We start from the raw sequence: 13,638 nt of genomic DNA on the forward strand, positions 1-13,638 counted from the left end.
CTCATTGTTTCTGCCTTCATGTTTTAAACCCCCTCACGGGACTTCAGATGAACTGTTGGATACCTGACACGTTTCAAGGTCAGAAAATCACACAAAACCTACAATGGACACTCATTGGGGAAGGCAGTTTGGGTGATGGATATTGAATGGTTCCTGAAATCTGCAGTAAAGGCACACGGAAAGATGGTTAGTAGGTAGAAAGTACTTGATTCTGACAACAAAAGAATAGTATATGCTGCTTTTTTTTAATGAGATTTCATTTTTCTGTTGACTCAGCTACTGGTCTCTTGATTCTGTCACTAACATGCATGCTGTTATCTGGACTTCAGTATTGTGCTGTTGCACAGCATTAGAAATGTCATTGTCTTCTGGAACACTATCCATTTATTCCTACGGCACTAAGGATGCACAGTTTCTAGACTCCTTTTTTCCTTTTTTTTTTTTTTTTTTAAATATACACAGTAAAAAAGAGAATATAGGAAGAGACTATAACAAGATCTTAGGTTTCTGATTAATCCTCCCACGGCTGCTGGTAGGGCTGCATGGCCCCCCTTAGGGCACCTTTCAGCACAGCCAGCCTGCAGCCACCAGGATGGCAGGGGTTCCCTAAGAGACCAGAGAACTCCTTTTTGCTTCCTTGACTTCACTGAAAGTAGAGCAAAGCTTCCATATGATCTTCAACACGTACAAACTTTTTTCTCTGATTCCAGTGCTTTTTCTTCGCATTTCACTGCACACAAAACTGATCAGACAGATTTAACAATTTGAGGAAGCTGAAGAGAGAACAAAAAACATTTGGGGCCAGAAAGAGACAAAGAAACATTAGGTGACAATCTGTGTTCCAATTTAGGGGAACTTTTCCATCAGCTGCCCTCACAGAACTTGAAATACACTGTCTCTTGCCTTTGCAGAATGGCTCTGCTTTGCCTTCAGAGAGAATGTGGCAATTTTCCAAGCCAAACTTACAGGGGGGAGGAAATAAATCACTCTAATGTTGGGCTGGTAGGAGTCCAACCAGCAGAGAAACTACTTCCTTTTTAGAAAGTCTTGTAAAAAGTGGCCCGATTTACTTAATCTTTTCGACTCACTAGCGTTTCTGCTTGAGTCTACAGTTTGCAAGCCATAAACATTGTGACAAATAATGAAGTAATCATGCAATTAAGACTCAATTACTTATGCTGTAAGAGTGACCTCTTGCTTGTTTTTCCTCCACAGAAGAAGAAATAAATATTGTGTCTTTTTTTCCCCTCCAGTGCTAGTTTATGGCTTGAATTATATGAAATACAGAAAAATTGTTCTTTTGGTTTTACCTATGTAGTGTTCTCTAGACTGTGATCGGTCGTGAGACAGTCAGGGCACACAGTATGTTTTACTAGTTGCCTTCAGCACATGTACAAGTGAGGAGTTGGGGGGATGGCAGAGAGGATGAGCTGTGGCTTCTTTCCCTCTACAAAACTCCTGGCAGTCTAGTGGGGCAGGGAGCAGGGATGGACAATGTGTGGCTTTTGAACTCTGTGTGCTCCTTTGGCAATTCAAGAGCAGCTTGACACGTGGTTGTCAATGGAGATACAACATGCATACACATATGTCTCATGCTGCCTGGCTATATGAAGATATTGGTCAGTGGTTTGTAAGCTCAGAAATACTGGGCGGTTCTACTGCAAGGCTTTGGCAAAAGGGGACGCAAAAAAGAAATCCTGTCTCAAAGGTGGCCATGTAATACATCTGAAAGTACAGCTTTGTGGGTCCCTGAGCCCAGCTTGAAAGAAATCTCTTGATCATTGGGCTGCCAGATATCCCATGTCTTAAATGACTTCCTGTAATAGAGGCTTGGGTTGTGTGTCCCATATGGAAAGCATTCAGTACATGGGCTTTCCTAGATTTCCATGCAGACCTGCCATTTCTTTCCAGTTGACTACAGCACAGATGCAGCAGTTTAAAATGAGTATCAGCTAAAGTAGGCAGCTGTTCAGTCTGATGGCTGGAGACGAAAGACTCACACATGCCCAATGCGTAGTCACTTTACGCCCATTTTACTAGGACTGTGACAGAGCTTGCTACTTCAAATCTTGTCTGTTTTCCACTGTGGAGTCCCAGGCACATCTATGCTGAGTGTCTCATGAATGCCCTCAGCTGGTAAGGTCCACACCACAACGCTCTTCTCAAGGCTGTGTGTAAGAGGCTTCTAACAAAGACCTTCTTTCAGTCTGTCTGGAGTTCAGGACACAAGGCTCTTTTGGGTAAGACAGAGACTTCCCTCTCAGTGGTCAATCAAAGCACTGCTGGAGGTGCTTTGTCTGTCTGCTTTTCACTGCAGCAGCGCCGCTGATTTGATTCTGAGTGGATAGAGCTAGATCTGAGGTGCCAGAATAATCTGTTTCTCTCATGACATGCCCAGCATATTAAAATGAAGCAGTGGCCAATTTATTCATATTTGCACTTAAATTATGCCACAATAGCACTGTTCTTATGGGACCCTAATAAGAACTGGAGAGTGACAGTAAATCAATGGACTTCTTGTTAAAAGAAGTAAACTAAAACTCAGATGCTGAGCCCAATAGACTTTGTTCAAACCTGTTAAAAAAGACTTTCCATGAAATAATGTTGTCAAGAAAGAGTTTTATCTTCATACACCTCTTACATGAATAAACAGAAAGGTAAAATAGAACCCTATTGTTTATTAAAAAAATATAAAAGAGAAAGAAACCTGTGTTATCACAAATCTCATGCAGTGTGAGAATTATGTGGTTTTCTTTTTAGTTTGGTCAACTTTATTGAGTATTCTTTTTCCATTCTCTTCCAATGCAATAGATTTCTCACTTTATGTTTGATTTGAATTACTATTCTAGCTGTAAGACCCATGCATGCTGAGATCTCTTCTGCAAAACAGCCAGGATCCTGGCTCAGTTCCCTTTCCATCGATATTAATTCTTTCAGTTTCCACCCCTTACAGGACAGCCTAAATAAGGCAGAATGTCTTCAGTCATAAAGACATCACACCAGAAGCTATGCCCAAAAACCCTTTCCAGAGGGACAAGTATAAATCCTCATCATTCTAGATGAGTTAATGAGGACTCTGCATGAAATCAGTCAGACTGCTCATTACAAGTTTCCATCATTGTGTTTCCTTCCTTCCCTCTCCGCCTGAATTTTAGACGTACCTTTAGATTCCTCCTTAATTACTTGCTTCTGAGGGTGCTGGCCTGCCTCTGGCTGGTTTCTTTCTCAAAACAAGCTTCCTGTCTTTGTGTAATAAATGGTCTTTTTGCATCTTTTCAGTGACGGTTGGGCAGACAGAGATGAAGTAATTGAAGGTTATGAACCTGAAGCAAATGGAGGCATCACTATCAAACTGCAGTCTCCAGAGGTCCTGTCATTTGATGACTACTATCTGAAGCTGCGTCTGGACACCAACACCCGCAACCCCTGGTTTCCTGAGTTCTGGCAGCACAGATTTCAGTGCCGGATCCCAGGGCACCCGCTAGAGAATCCCAACTTCCAGAAGAACTGCACAGGTAACCTGTCAACTATTTTTCTGTTTGAATCCGTTCTCTGGCAAAATATTGTTTTTGTATTTTTTTGTTTGTTTTTTTTTTTAATGTATAAATCACCGGTGAAAAGTGCCAACCCCAAATTGAACGGATATAAATCCCAGCTCTGGCAGGACTATGTCTGGCACTGGTTGCACAGCCTCCTCTCGATTTAGTTCTGCTCTGTCATAGAGTGACTTGTTCCCTTTTTGTGTTTTAGGGCTATGCTGAGGCTGACAAGAGTGATCAAGTTTGTCATATGGCTTGTAGAAAATAACTAACCATTAAATTTAAAAAAAAGTAGAAACAAATTTAAACTTTTTTTCTCCAAATCATTTTTTCTGATCAGCTGAATAATTAGGAATTTCACAGAAAATATTATGGCAGAAAACAAATTTTAAGGAAAACTGATGAGTCATAAAATTGGCCAGTCATCTGCTTCACCCTTTCTTTTCTCCATCCATTAGAACGTTTATAGTTTGTTTCCAATATATAGCACTCATATAAAAACATGCCGTCTTAGATATAGAAGTAACTCTTGCCTCATAGCAAAAGAACTGTTTCTGTGCAAAGAAAGGTTTTCTCTTCCATGGCAGAATCTGAGAAAATATACTAAAATGCTTCAGTAAGATTAAATTTATTGGTAAATTTAGTGATAAGTGATCACTTTTCTGTAAAATACTTGCTGAATAATTTTTGCAAATATTTTGTTTGTAGTTTGTTTCATTTCTAGTCAAAAAGGCATATTCTGATAGTAAGGAACTTACTCTGTTAGAAGCAAAACTAATGAAGCCCGGCTTCCTATGGATTTGGATCCTATTCTTTATGTCTCCATCCCTTCTATCCCATAGCAGTAATCTCAGTTGGTCTTCATGTGATCCCTGAGCTGAATTCCCATAGTGCTTCTAGTTCTCCCCTTCTCCATGAGTAACGCTTAACAACACTTTCCACATTACCTTTTTTTTCTCCCCAGTTCTCTTATTAGCAGCTAAGACATATCACCAAATATTTTCAGTGACTTAAAACTGGTCTGATGTGCTGACTGGCAGCAGGGTTGGCCAATCTGGGTGCTGAGGGGCTAATGGCAAGCCAGATGGGGTAAATAAATTTTGAGGTTATACTGATATTTTTCCTCAAAGGAGCCATTATCTTTGGACTCTACCAAAATGTTGATTTATTATATATGTATATTTCATTGGTTTTGAGACTACCTCAGCTCAGACAAATGAGTTAATGTAAGCCAACAAGGGCAGAAATTACTAAGGAGAGGTTGAATGATGGATGCACAGTGCAAATGCATAGTCCTCTTTCTTAAGAAAAGAAGCTCAAAATGGCATTGTTTTGTTCATTCCATTTACATAAATAAATTTCATGTTGATACTCTATAAAAAGGCCTTGTTTCTGAGGAATCTCAGCAGCTGTTATAAACATGGGTAGTTTGTTTTCCAGCCTCTGTTTGGTTATGAAACAAAAAACTTTAGTCTGAACCAGCATAGTCATTCTTCATCTGCTGCATCAAAGGCAAATACCAGGTGGTGAGTTCAAAATGGTCAAGATCGGGTACTTTGCACAAAATATCTAGATGATTTTTCAGCCAATTGTTGCTGTGGACTCTAAAATTGTACTTGAGAAAAAAACAAGTTCAAAAAATTCATGGAAGTAAGCTCATAAGGGCTGCTTTATTGGAAAAAAACACCCTACCCCTACTCCTGATGGCTCAGGACATCCTAGTGCTGAAGTCACTGGGCTTTGGAGAAGGTGCTGCAGAGGTGCTATTATGTGCCTGTCTTAGTGTTCTGTGCTTCTCAGGGTGTCAGGTATCAGAGGCAGGAACCACTACGTTCTGGTAGTACTAGTGAAACACAGAAACATTTGTCTATATTGGTCGACTCTGATAGTCAATAGTTGCAATTCAAACATCTTCCTCTCCTCTAAAAAGCTGTAAGCTTTCGCATGAAACCTCAATATGTGTGATGCTTTTTAGGCTTTGGTGATGCACCATTGATAACCCTCAGGCTTACCACACACAACTGAGAGGTTCATAAATGTCTCAAATCACCAAAAGGGGAAACATCACAATGAGTCTATTCCTAATAATGACATACCTACAGAATCAAGACCTACGTGTCCCTAGCAAGTCTGGGGGCAATAGAATATTTTATTTATTTTTCTTTAACTGCACAGAGCTAACTGGTGACTGTGTGGCATGGCCAGAACTTTCTGCACACATATCTTTATCTGACCTTTCTGCACTTAAGTTAAGGATTTCACTTCAAAAGCTAACAGCTTCAAAGCTTGTTGGTGGAGCCTTTCTCCAAGGAGATCTAGTATGACAGTGCCAGGAAACTGTCTTTTTCCCTTTTTCAGGTTTGGAGACAGGCCTCTTCGCAATCTCTCTGTAAAAAAATAGGTCTGAATTGCACCTTCACAAAGTATCTGCATGTATAAATTTGAAGGAGGGAATCCATGCTGCTCAATAAGTAGTAAGCACTAATATTTGAAATCTATTATAAAAGGACCAATAGACCAAGTTCTGACTTATTTGTAGTACTATAAATTTAAGTACTTCTGCTACCACTGCATCACCCCAGAAAAACTATTGGCATTCAATACCAGAACAAAGCACCCTAACTCCATTATATCTAAGAACTTTCTCTCTTACCTCACAATATTCCATCAATATTCCTGTAACTAAGTACAAAGGACCCTGAATTATGGAATAAGCTGAGTCCCCCGTGGTCCCACGAGTCCATGCATATCATTTTCATGTGTTGTGACTGTGTCCTGAGCTGTTCTGTATTCCAGAAGCGTGCTGCTAGTCCTCTCTGAGAACAAAGCACAGCCATACTTTTGCATAGACAGAAACTGATTCAAAGGCAGTAGACTGCTCAAGTTCGTCTTCCACATTTGAGAAGTTAACATCTCAGGAAGCTATCAAATGAGAAAGAAAACCAAGTTCAAAGATATGTGTGGTATTTAGGGGAGAACAGTGTATTTGTATTTACTGAGCAGTGGGTTGCCTAGAAGCAACCAGAAACAAAAAAAAAAAAGAAAAGGCAGTGTTGCTCTCCAATGACCTTATTTAAAAAGATTCAAAATCCTAGGATTTATCCATTTTGAAAGGGAGATTAATTACAAAGTTTGTATTTGAGAATCTTCAATTACTGCCTGCCCAGTATAATTTGCTCATATACAACCTAATCACTTTACTGAGTGATTTATTCAGAATTGCCACTGGAATGTGAAGTTCAATTTTTAGCATTCATGTATAGGGAAGGATTTCTCAAGCAATTACAGCTGCTGCGTTTGCAATTTCTCACACCCTGCTACTGTTGAGTCAGCACTAGCCTGGGACTGCAGGCTCTCTATGAAGCATGGGAAAGCCAGTTCCTAGAAATCCCCCTTCTCTGATGAAAGGAATTACTGCTTGAATTCCTTCATTCAGTCCCTGAGAAAAATGATTTTGTCCTTCATGGATTCCCATGTTACACCGAGCTCTGGATGTACATGCATTATTTTTGGAAAAAATGTCTTTCTGATCTAAGCAGTACTGGAAGGAAGCAAGTCCAAGTGTGTTCTACTCTGTGAAGTCTGTGGGATGCCTAGCAATTGGCCACATTTTCAGAATAACTTATCTGGATGTACTAGGAATATGTGGTAGTAGCATGGATTCTTGGGAAGAGAAGACAATAATTGAGAGTTTTGCAGTGACTGCTCTTTTGGATCATCCCTTCTTGCAAAAATTAAACAACTTACTTTTCCCACTTGGGTGGCAGCCAAAGGAGTGGGAGATATTTTTGACTCATCCTTTGCTAATGTTGTAGCCAAATGCCGCTCATAAAGGAATGCCTCACTCCCTCTCTCTTTCTTTCTCTTTCTCTCTCTGCTATAGGAGATACTCTTCCTCAACACAGTAGGATTCAAGTCTAGAAATTTTCTTACATGTAGATGTATTGGATCTGGCTGGGATGGAGTTAACTTTCCCCACAGCAGCCTTCGTAGTGCTGTGCTTTGTATTTGTAGCTAGAAAAGTCTTGAAAAGACACCAGTGTTTTGGCCACTGCTGAGCAGTGCTTGCACAGCACTGAGGCAGTCTCTCCAACCCCCACATCCCACACCCCCCCCTGCAAAGGCCAGCAGGCTGGGAGCGGGCAAGAGGTTGGGAGGGGACATCACCAGGACAGCTAACCCAAACCGACCAAAGTTTGCCTACCATATGGTGATGTGCTCAGCAACAAAAGCTAAGAGAAAGGAAGAGGGAGGGGGGGCGTTCTTTATTAAGGCATTTGTCTTCCAAAGCAGTCGCTACGTACTGAGGCTGTACTTCCCAGGAAGTGGCTGGATATCGCTTGCTGTTGGAGGTAGAAAACAACCCTTTTTGTTCTCCTTTGCTTCTGTGTATGGCCTTTACTCTTCTTTGTTAAATTGCCTTTCTCTTGACCCATGAGTTTTTAATTTTATTTTCCTGCTAAAGAGGGGGGAGTGAGGGAGTGGCTTGGTGGGCGCCTGCCAGCCAGCCAAGGTCAACCCACCACAGTAGAGAAGAGATATTTATATATGACCATTCTCCTGTAGTTTCCTTGATATCTAGCTGCCCAAATACAGCTCAATACAGAGTTCTTCTTAAACTGCCCATGCCACGAAGGTACTTCCAATGCTTTCCTTATAGTAGCTACATTCTTCAGAAAATAAAGCATGTCCTACAACTCTGCACAGACCCCTGACTCACTGTGAAGTTCAGAACTTCACAGCATTTTTCATACCCTTCAGATGAAAAGTCAGAACAGAGCAGACCATTTTAACACTAACAGAAAAAAGTTATTTCTGAATTTGAGATACTAAGATGTTACTTAACTCAGGATGGACCTGACACTAAGTTCCCTTAGCAAACAACCTCAGGCGCTGCCCCAAGCAACAGTCACAACTTGTCTCAGTTCATCAAACAACTCAACCTTTTCCACATTTCAGAAATCATATGGAGATCGTAGGCTGACAGCAAGACTAGGAGATAAACTCTGTATTCAGGCAAGAGTTCAGATATCCTTCCAACAAATCCATGGGATGTTTTCTTCTTCCTGATCTGACAGAAATAGCCTAAATGGAAGTGTTTTTCCCCCACAACACTACAGTGACAAGTATTTCTCTGTAGGACTTGGTGAGCCCACATAGGCCAAAATTAAATGCAAGTCACACTCATGGAGAAATGGTGTAGAACTCAGTGCAGTGCAACCACTTGTACGAAGGTCTAACTGCTCTTTTACAGAATGCCTCATTCACTTCCTGACAGATAATACAAGGGCTGTAGTTTATGTAAACCGGGTGGGATGAGTACTGCTCTGCACAACAAGAGACAGTTATGAAATTGGTTATGGAACTGATGCAAACATCAGATTATGCTCACAGCAGTTCGTCTGCTAGGACAACAAAATACATTGGCAAGCAATCAGCACAGACATTTTTCAACAGAGCAAAGGAGAAAGAAGTGGGCAATTCATGATTCATTCATCAATTCAATTGATCTTTGAGGACAGGGATTATTTGTCAGTGAACATATTTGTGGCAGACAAGAACAAGAAATGGAGGGGGGTTTTGTGCCAAAGGAGGTCACAGTTCAAGTTCCCTGTAGGATGATTACTCATACCTTGGTCATACCATAAAGATTGCTTTATCTGCTAATTCCTGTCTCAGTCCAAGAGAACTGCAACCAACCAGCTTGAGTGTAGCCAGAATCACAGAACCACTCACTGTGGAAGGTAGCTCAGGAAGACTGTAGTCCAACCCTCTGCTCAAAGCAGGCTAAGCTATGCATTTGGACCAGGTTGCTCAGGGATTTATTCACCGGGGCCTTGAAAGCCTCCAAGCATGGAGGTGGCACAGCTTCTCTGGACAACCTGTCCCACTGCTTGAATGTGAAAAAGTTTTGCCTCATATCCAGTCTGGACCTCTGTTGTTTCAAGTTATGCCCATCATCTTTTATGTTCCCACCGTGCTTCACCACGCAAAGATGTTTCTCTCTTCTCAATAACCACCCTGTAGATACGAGGGGCTGTTGTAAAATTCCCCTGAAGCCACCTCTTCTCCAGGCTGAACAAGCCCAAGACCTTCAGCCTGTCCTCAAAGGGTATGGACTGCAGCTCTGGATCATCTTGATGTCCCCCTGCTGAATGTGCTTCAGGTTATCAGTGTCTTCTTGTATTGGGGATTCGCAAACTGTATGCAGTATTCTAGATGCACCCTCATGAGTGCAAAGTAAAGGGTGGCGGTAGTGGGGAGATGATCACATGCCACAGTCACTGACTGTGCTATCAAGACAATCCAGGGTGCCTTTTGCCTTCATTCCTGCCAAGGATCTGTACGGCCACCATATTCTTGTATGAAATTTGGTCCTAAGAAGTTGTATCTTTTCCCATCTTCTTTATGCATTAGCAGACTTGCTCAGAAAGAGGACATAGCTTTCATCACACCTAAGTAGTTCTGGATGTCCACCATAAGTCTTCATAGCTTGTCTAATCATGGGCAGAACATAATGATGATAGCAGAAAAGAGCTTGTGAGGAAGACTGTTACAGAAAAGGCATTTATACTTTGGTAAAAATAATGCAGTCATACTTCTTGAGAAAAAAATTGCAGAGAATATAGTTTACTTTGTCACTGTAAAGAGATTGAATCATTCACTTTTCTTGGTATAGACATAATCTGAAGAAGATGTGGAGCATGGTGCATAAGTGTTTTATATATCAGAGACCCACACAGCAACACACACAAAGAGCGGTGCAGTGTTACACAAACATACCAGTTCAAGCACAGGAGTATTGTAGTTATGTCTATGGGACATTATACCCAAGCTACTGAATCAAATCATTCAACAAGCTTGACTTGTTTGCCTCTAGTTAAGATTTCTCTGAAAAACATCTCTAAGTGTTTGCCACCACTATCACCCACTCTTTTAAAAGTACCTGGTTTTATTTCATCCAGACGTAGACGGAGTCCTTACAGTTTTAGTGAAAGTTTTTTTCTGACATAGGATAATAACATCTTTTTAGAAAATCTACAGATTCTACTCATGTCTGTTGTGATGTTTGTTTTCCTGTATTTGTCTGTGAAGTTATCCTTGATTGCACTTACTGCACCAGATAGGAAGACAGAAGACTGATGACTGACCTATTCCCATCCTCAGACAATTTTGTACTTGGCTAATGCATCTTTCAGACGCTTCAGATGTTGTTCAGAGCTTCTCTTAAGCATGGATTTTTTTCTCAAGATTCATCTTAGTTTTGATGAATTTATATGAGATAACACAGAGCCCTCATTTTTCTCTTATCAGTGGACAAAGCACTCCAGACGTGTACTTGTTTTTTCCTACGCTTTGCTGAAAGGTTGAATGCATTTCCAGTGATAGTTGATCTGAGTGGTTTTCAGAGAGTTTCAGGTTTTGTTATAAGTTGGACAACTTAGATCCAGCAGACATTATTAGGGCTCATTCCGCTGTGTCGGAGGTGCTCGTAGGTACTTTTCTGAGAACATTCCTTTAATCTCAATATCTGCAAGGCTCTCCCAATGGACCACCTGTCCCATGAGATTCTGCATTAGCAGAAGCATCTATAGTAGGAGCTACTTTCAGTACAACACTTCAGAAAAGTTAATTATAAGACAATAGCCCTGAGGGCACATTTTGCCAGCTAAGTCACTGCTTGTATATCACCTGTGTGGCATACAGGAGACATATTCATAAGCTTTTGAAGAAGAAATCAAGCTATTGACATGCCATGACTCCTTCAAGATGTATTGTACCTTATATATCCTGTGACTCGCCCTCTCTACTGCTGCTCTGGATTCCCATTATATATGTAGATCCCTGCATTAGAGAAGGAGCTGATTCTTGTATCTCTCTCTTTGTCCTCAGTATGAGGCAGGAGATCCTAGGATTCATCCCACAGAGATCAAAACTGATCTCAGTTTCATGGGCATCTAGAATGAAGCCTTCTAGGGACAGCCTGTCTAAAGGAACTCCAATTGCTGCACTTTTTAGTCAAGGCTTTTTTACAGCAGATAAGACATGACAGTTGTAGCCTCATTTTATTTCTCAAAGTTACAGACAGCTTCTAAGGTTTAAAGAAGAGGAATATTAATAATGTGCTGTGATAAATCATATGAATTATTTGGAGAAAACATTATCTATGGCCAGGTTTTTGTTCATTTGCTTCTAGCTTCTTATTTCTGTGTTCAGAAGAAAGCAGTGACATTTATCTAATATTTTATATTTCAAAAAATATTTTTAAACCAGGCTGTCAATCAAAATACAATAACAAGAAATATTTTTCTTCTTTTGGGATCCATGAAAAAATGAGACCATCATCAAATAAGGGAAAAAAGTGGTATACATATACCTTTTTGAACAGCACAGAAGACAGTTTGCAGAACTTATACATATTACAGCAGGATATGCCAATTTTTTTCTGAATCTAATATTTACACTTACATTTTCCATTGCGGGTTTTAACAGTCAAAATTTCCACTTCTGGGATTAAAACAATCCTCGGGTAGGCTTGTGACATTCAGCCTTCTCTGTTACATGAGAAAAGTGATGGTGGTGCAAAGGTGGTGCAACACATGAATCATGGTCTCCTGTGCCTTCTCAGTGCTCCTGTCTCCTCTGCCTGGAGAGTGACACGCACACTCCTGACTGCTCAGACTGTCACAGGGGCTTTGAATTTTTATCAAGAGCACGGTGAGGAAAAAAGCACACAATTAAATTTAATTGACTTATTCCTAGAGATCAATTGCTTGTGCAGGTCACACATCAGAACAATTAGCCTAGACATAAGCATTTAGCCAAATCAGTAAGTAAACCAGATGAAATAACACAGGTAACTGATCTGAAAACAAAGCCAACTGCCTTCTGTCAGCGCTCCTGCTCTTTTATTAGATCATATATTCCCTTTTCTCATTCACCTGGAGGTGGAAAGTTTTTAAATTCCACTTGCAGTTTTACAGGTTGTCATTACTGGCATCATTTCCTCATAAATACAAGTGCAAAGGAGATACAGCAGGAGCTAACATGTAGTCACAAAACCACACACTCACACACATCTAGCTGCAGCCCAGAGATACCCTTTGAGCACAAGGATACTTGCTGAAAAACAGGCAATAAAGTTCTTTAAATGAAAAAGTTCTCTTAATACATCTTGGGAAAGCAGTGGTGTAAAGAGCAATAAATTACAAGTCTGAGCAGTAAAACTTGAACCACACAAACCACAAACCTTCCTACTGAGAATGAGCTGTCCTGGTATCCATAGGGAGAATGATCTGATGGAAGGTGTGTTCTCCAAAGAGTAGGGTTGCATACCTCTGTTTTCCCACTCATACTGGGAGGTTCTGGGGGAGAGCAGAAGTCTGCTAGTGTGGAGGGAACCAGGGAAAAATAATGAAAGCAGCTACTGCAGCTAGGCTGGGCTGCTGGCTGAGCCAGAGGGGGCCACTGCAGCACAGCCAGGTGTGGGACAAAATGATTTCCAAAGGCTTCCTTCAGCTTAAGTTTTTGAGATTCATATAATAGAAAGCAATTTGGAGGAACCTGCAAGTTCGAATCTTTAATTTAGCTTTGGATTCTGGCACAACTCTATAGAGTTGGAAGAACAGGGCTGTTTGTGTAAATATTTCAGTACTTCAGCAATTTGGATTAGGCTGGGCTGGGTAGCCCTTTTTTTCTGCATTATTATATCTAGCTACACCCAGGAAAAAAAGTGGTGTGCTAAAATGAATGCTTTTGAAATTCTTTCAGATCTGAAAGAATCCTGCTTCTGTTTTTTTTTTTGTTTAATTTAATGTCTGAATAAAGATTAGGGCCATTTATTTTATCTTCTGATTTGCTTAGCTCTAGTTTGCTACTAATCAGCAATGCATTGTCCTCGTGCAGACGTCACTCAGAAGCTTCTAATTTTAGCTTCACTTTAAAATGAATCTTTTCTGTGATACTGTACTTGAACACAGCTCTGGGCATATGTCCAGTTGAGGGGGAAATAAAGTGGATCTTTGTGATCTGTGCATTTGTGATTAATGTATTGCATATTCCAAGGGTTGCAAGGGAATATTTGGATCCTCCTAACAAT

The 13,638-nt window shown here is 40.6% G+C and overlaps 1 protein-coding gene across 6 annotated transcripts in view; it reads left to right on the top strand.

Moving 5' to 3' along the window:
• GRM1 (glutamate receptor, metabotropic 1) overlaps window positions 1–13,638 on the top strand; it is a 188,251-nt gene that overhangs the window by 114,269 nt on the left and 60,344 nt on the right. For all 6 annotated transcript variants that reach the window (XM_014951092.1, XM_014951093.1, XM_014951095.1 and 3 more), the window contains exon 4: window positions 3,280–3,515. In XM_014951092.1, the coding sequence (XP_014806578.1) occupies window positions 3,280–3,515 (236 nt within the window). The remainder of the gene's footprint in view (window positions 1–3,279; window positions 3,516–13,638) is intronic.

Source organism: Calidris pugnax, unplaced genomic scaffold (genome assembly GCF_001431845.1).
Source record: "Calidris pugnax isolate Ruff unplaced genomic scaffold, ASM143184v1 scaffold24, whole genome shotgun sequence".
NCBI lineage: Eukaryota > Metazoa > Chordata > Aves > Charadriiformes > Scolopacidae > Calidris > Calidris pugnax.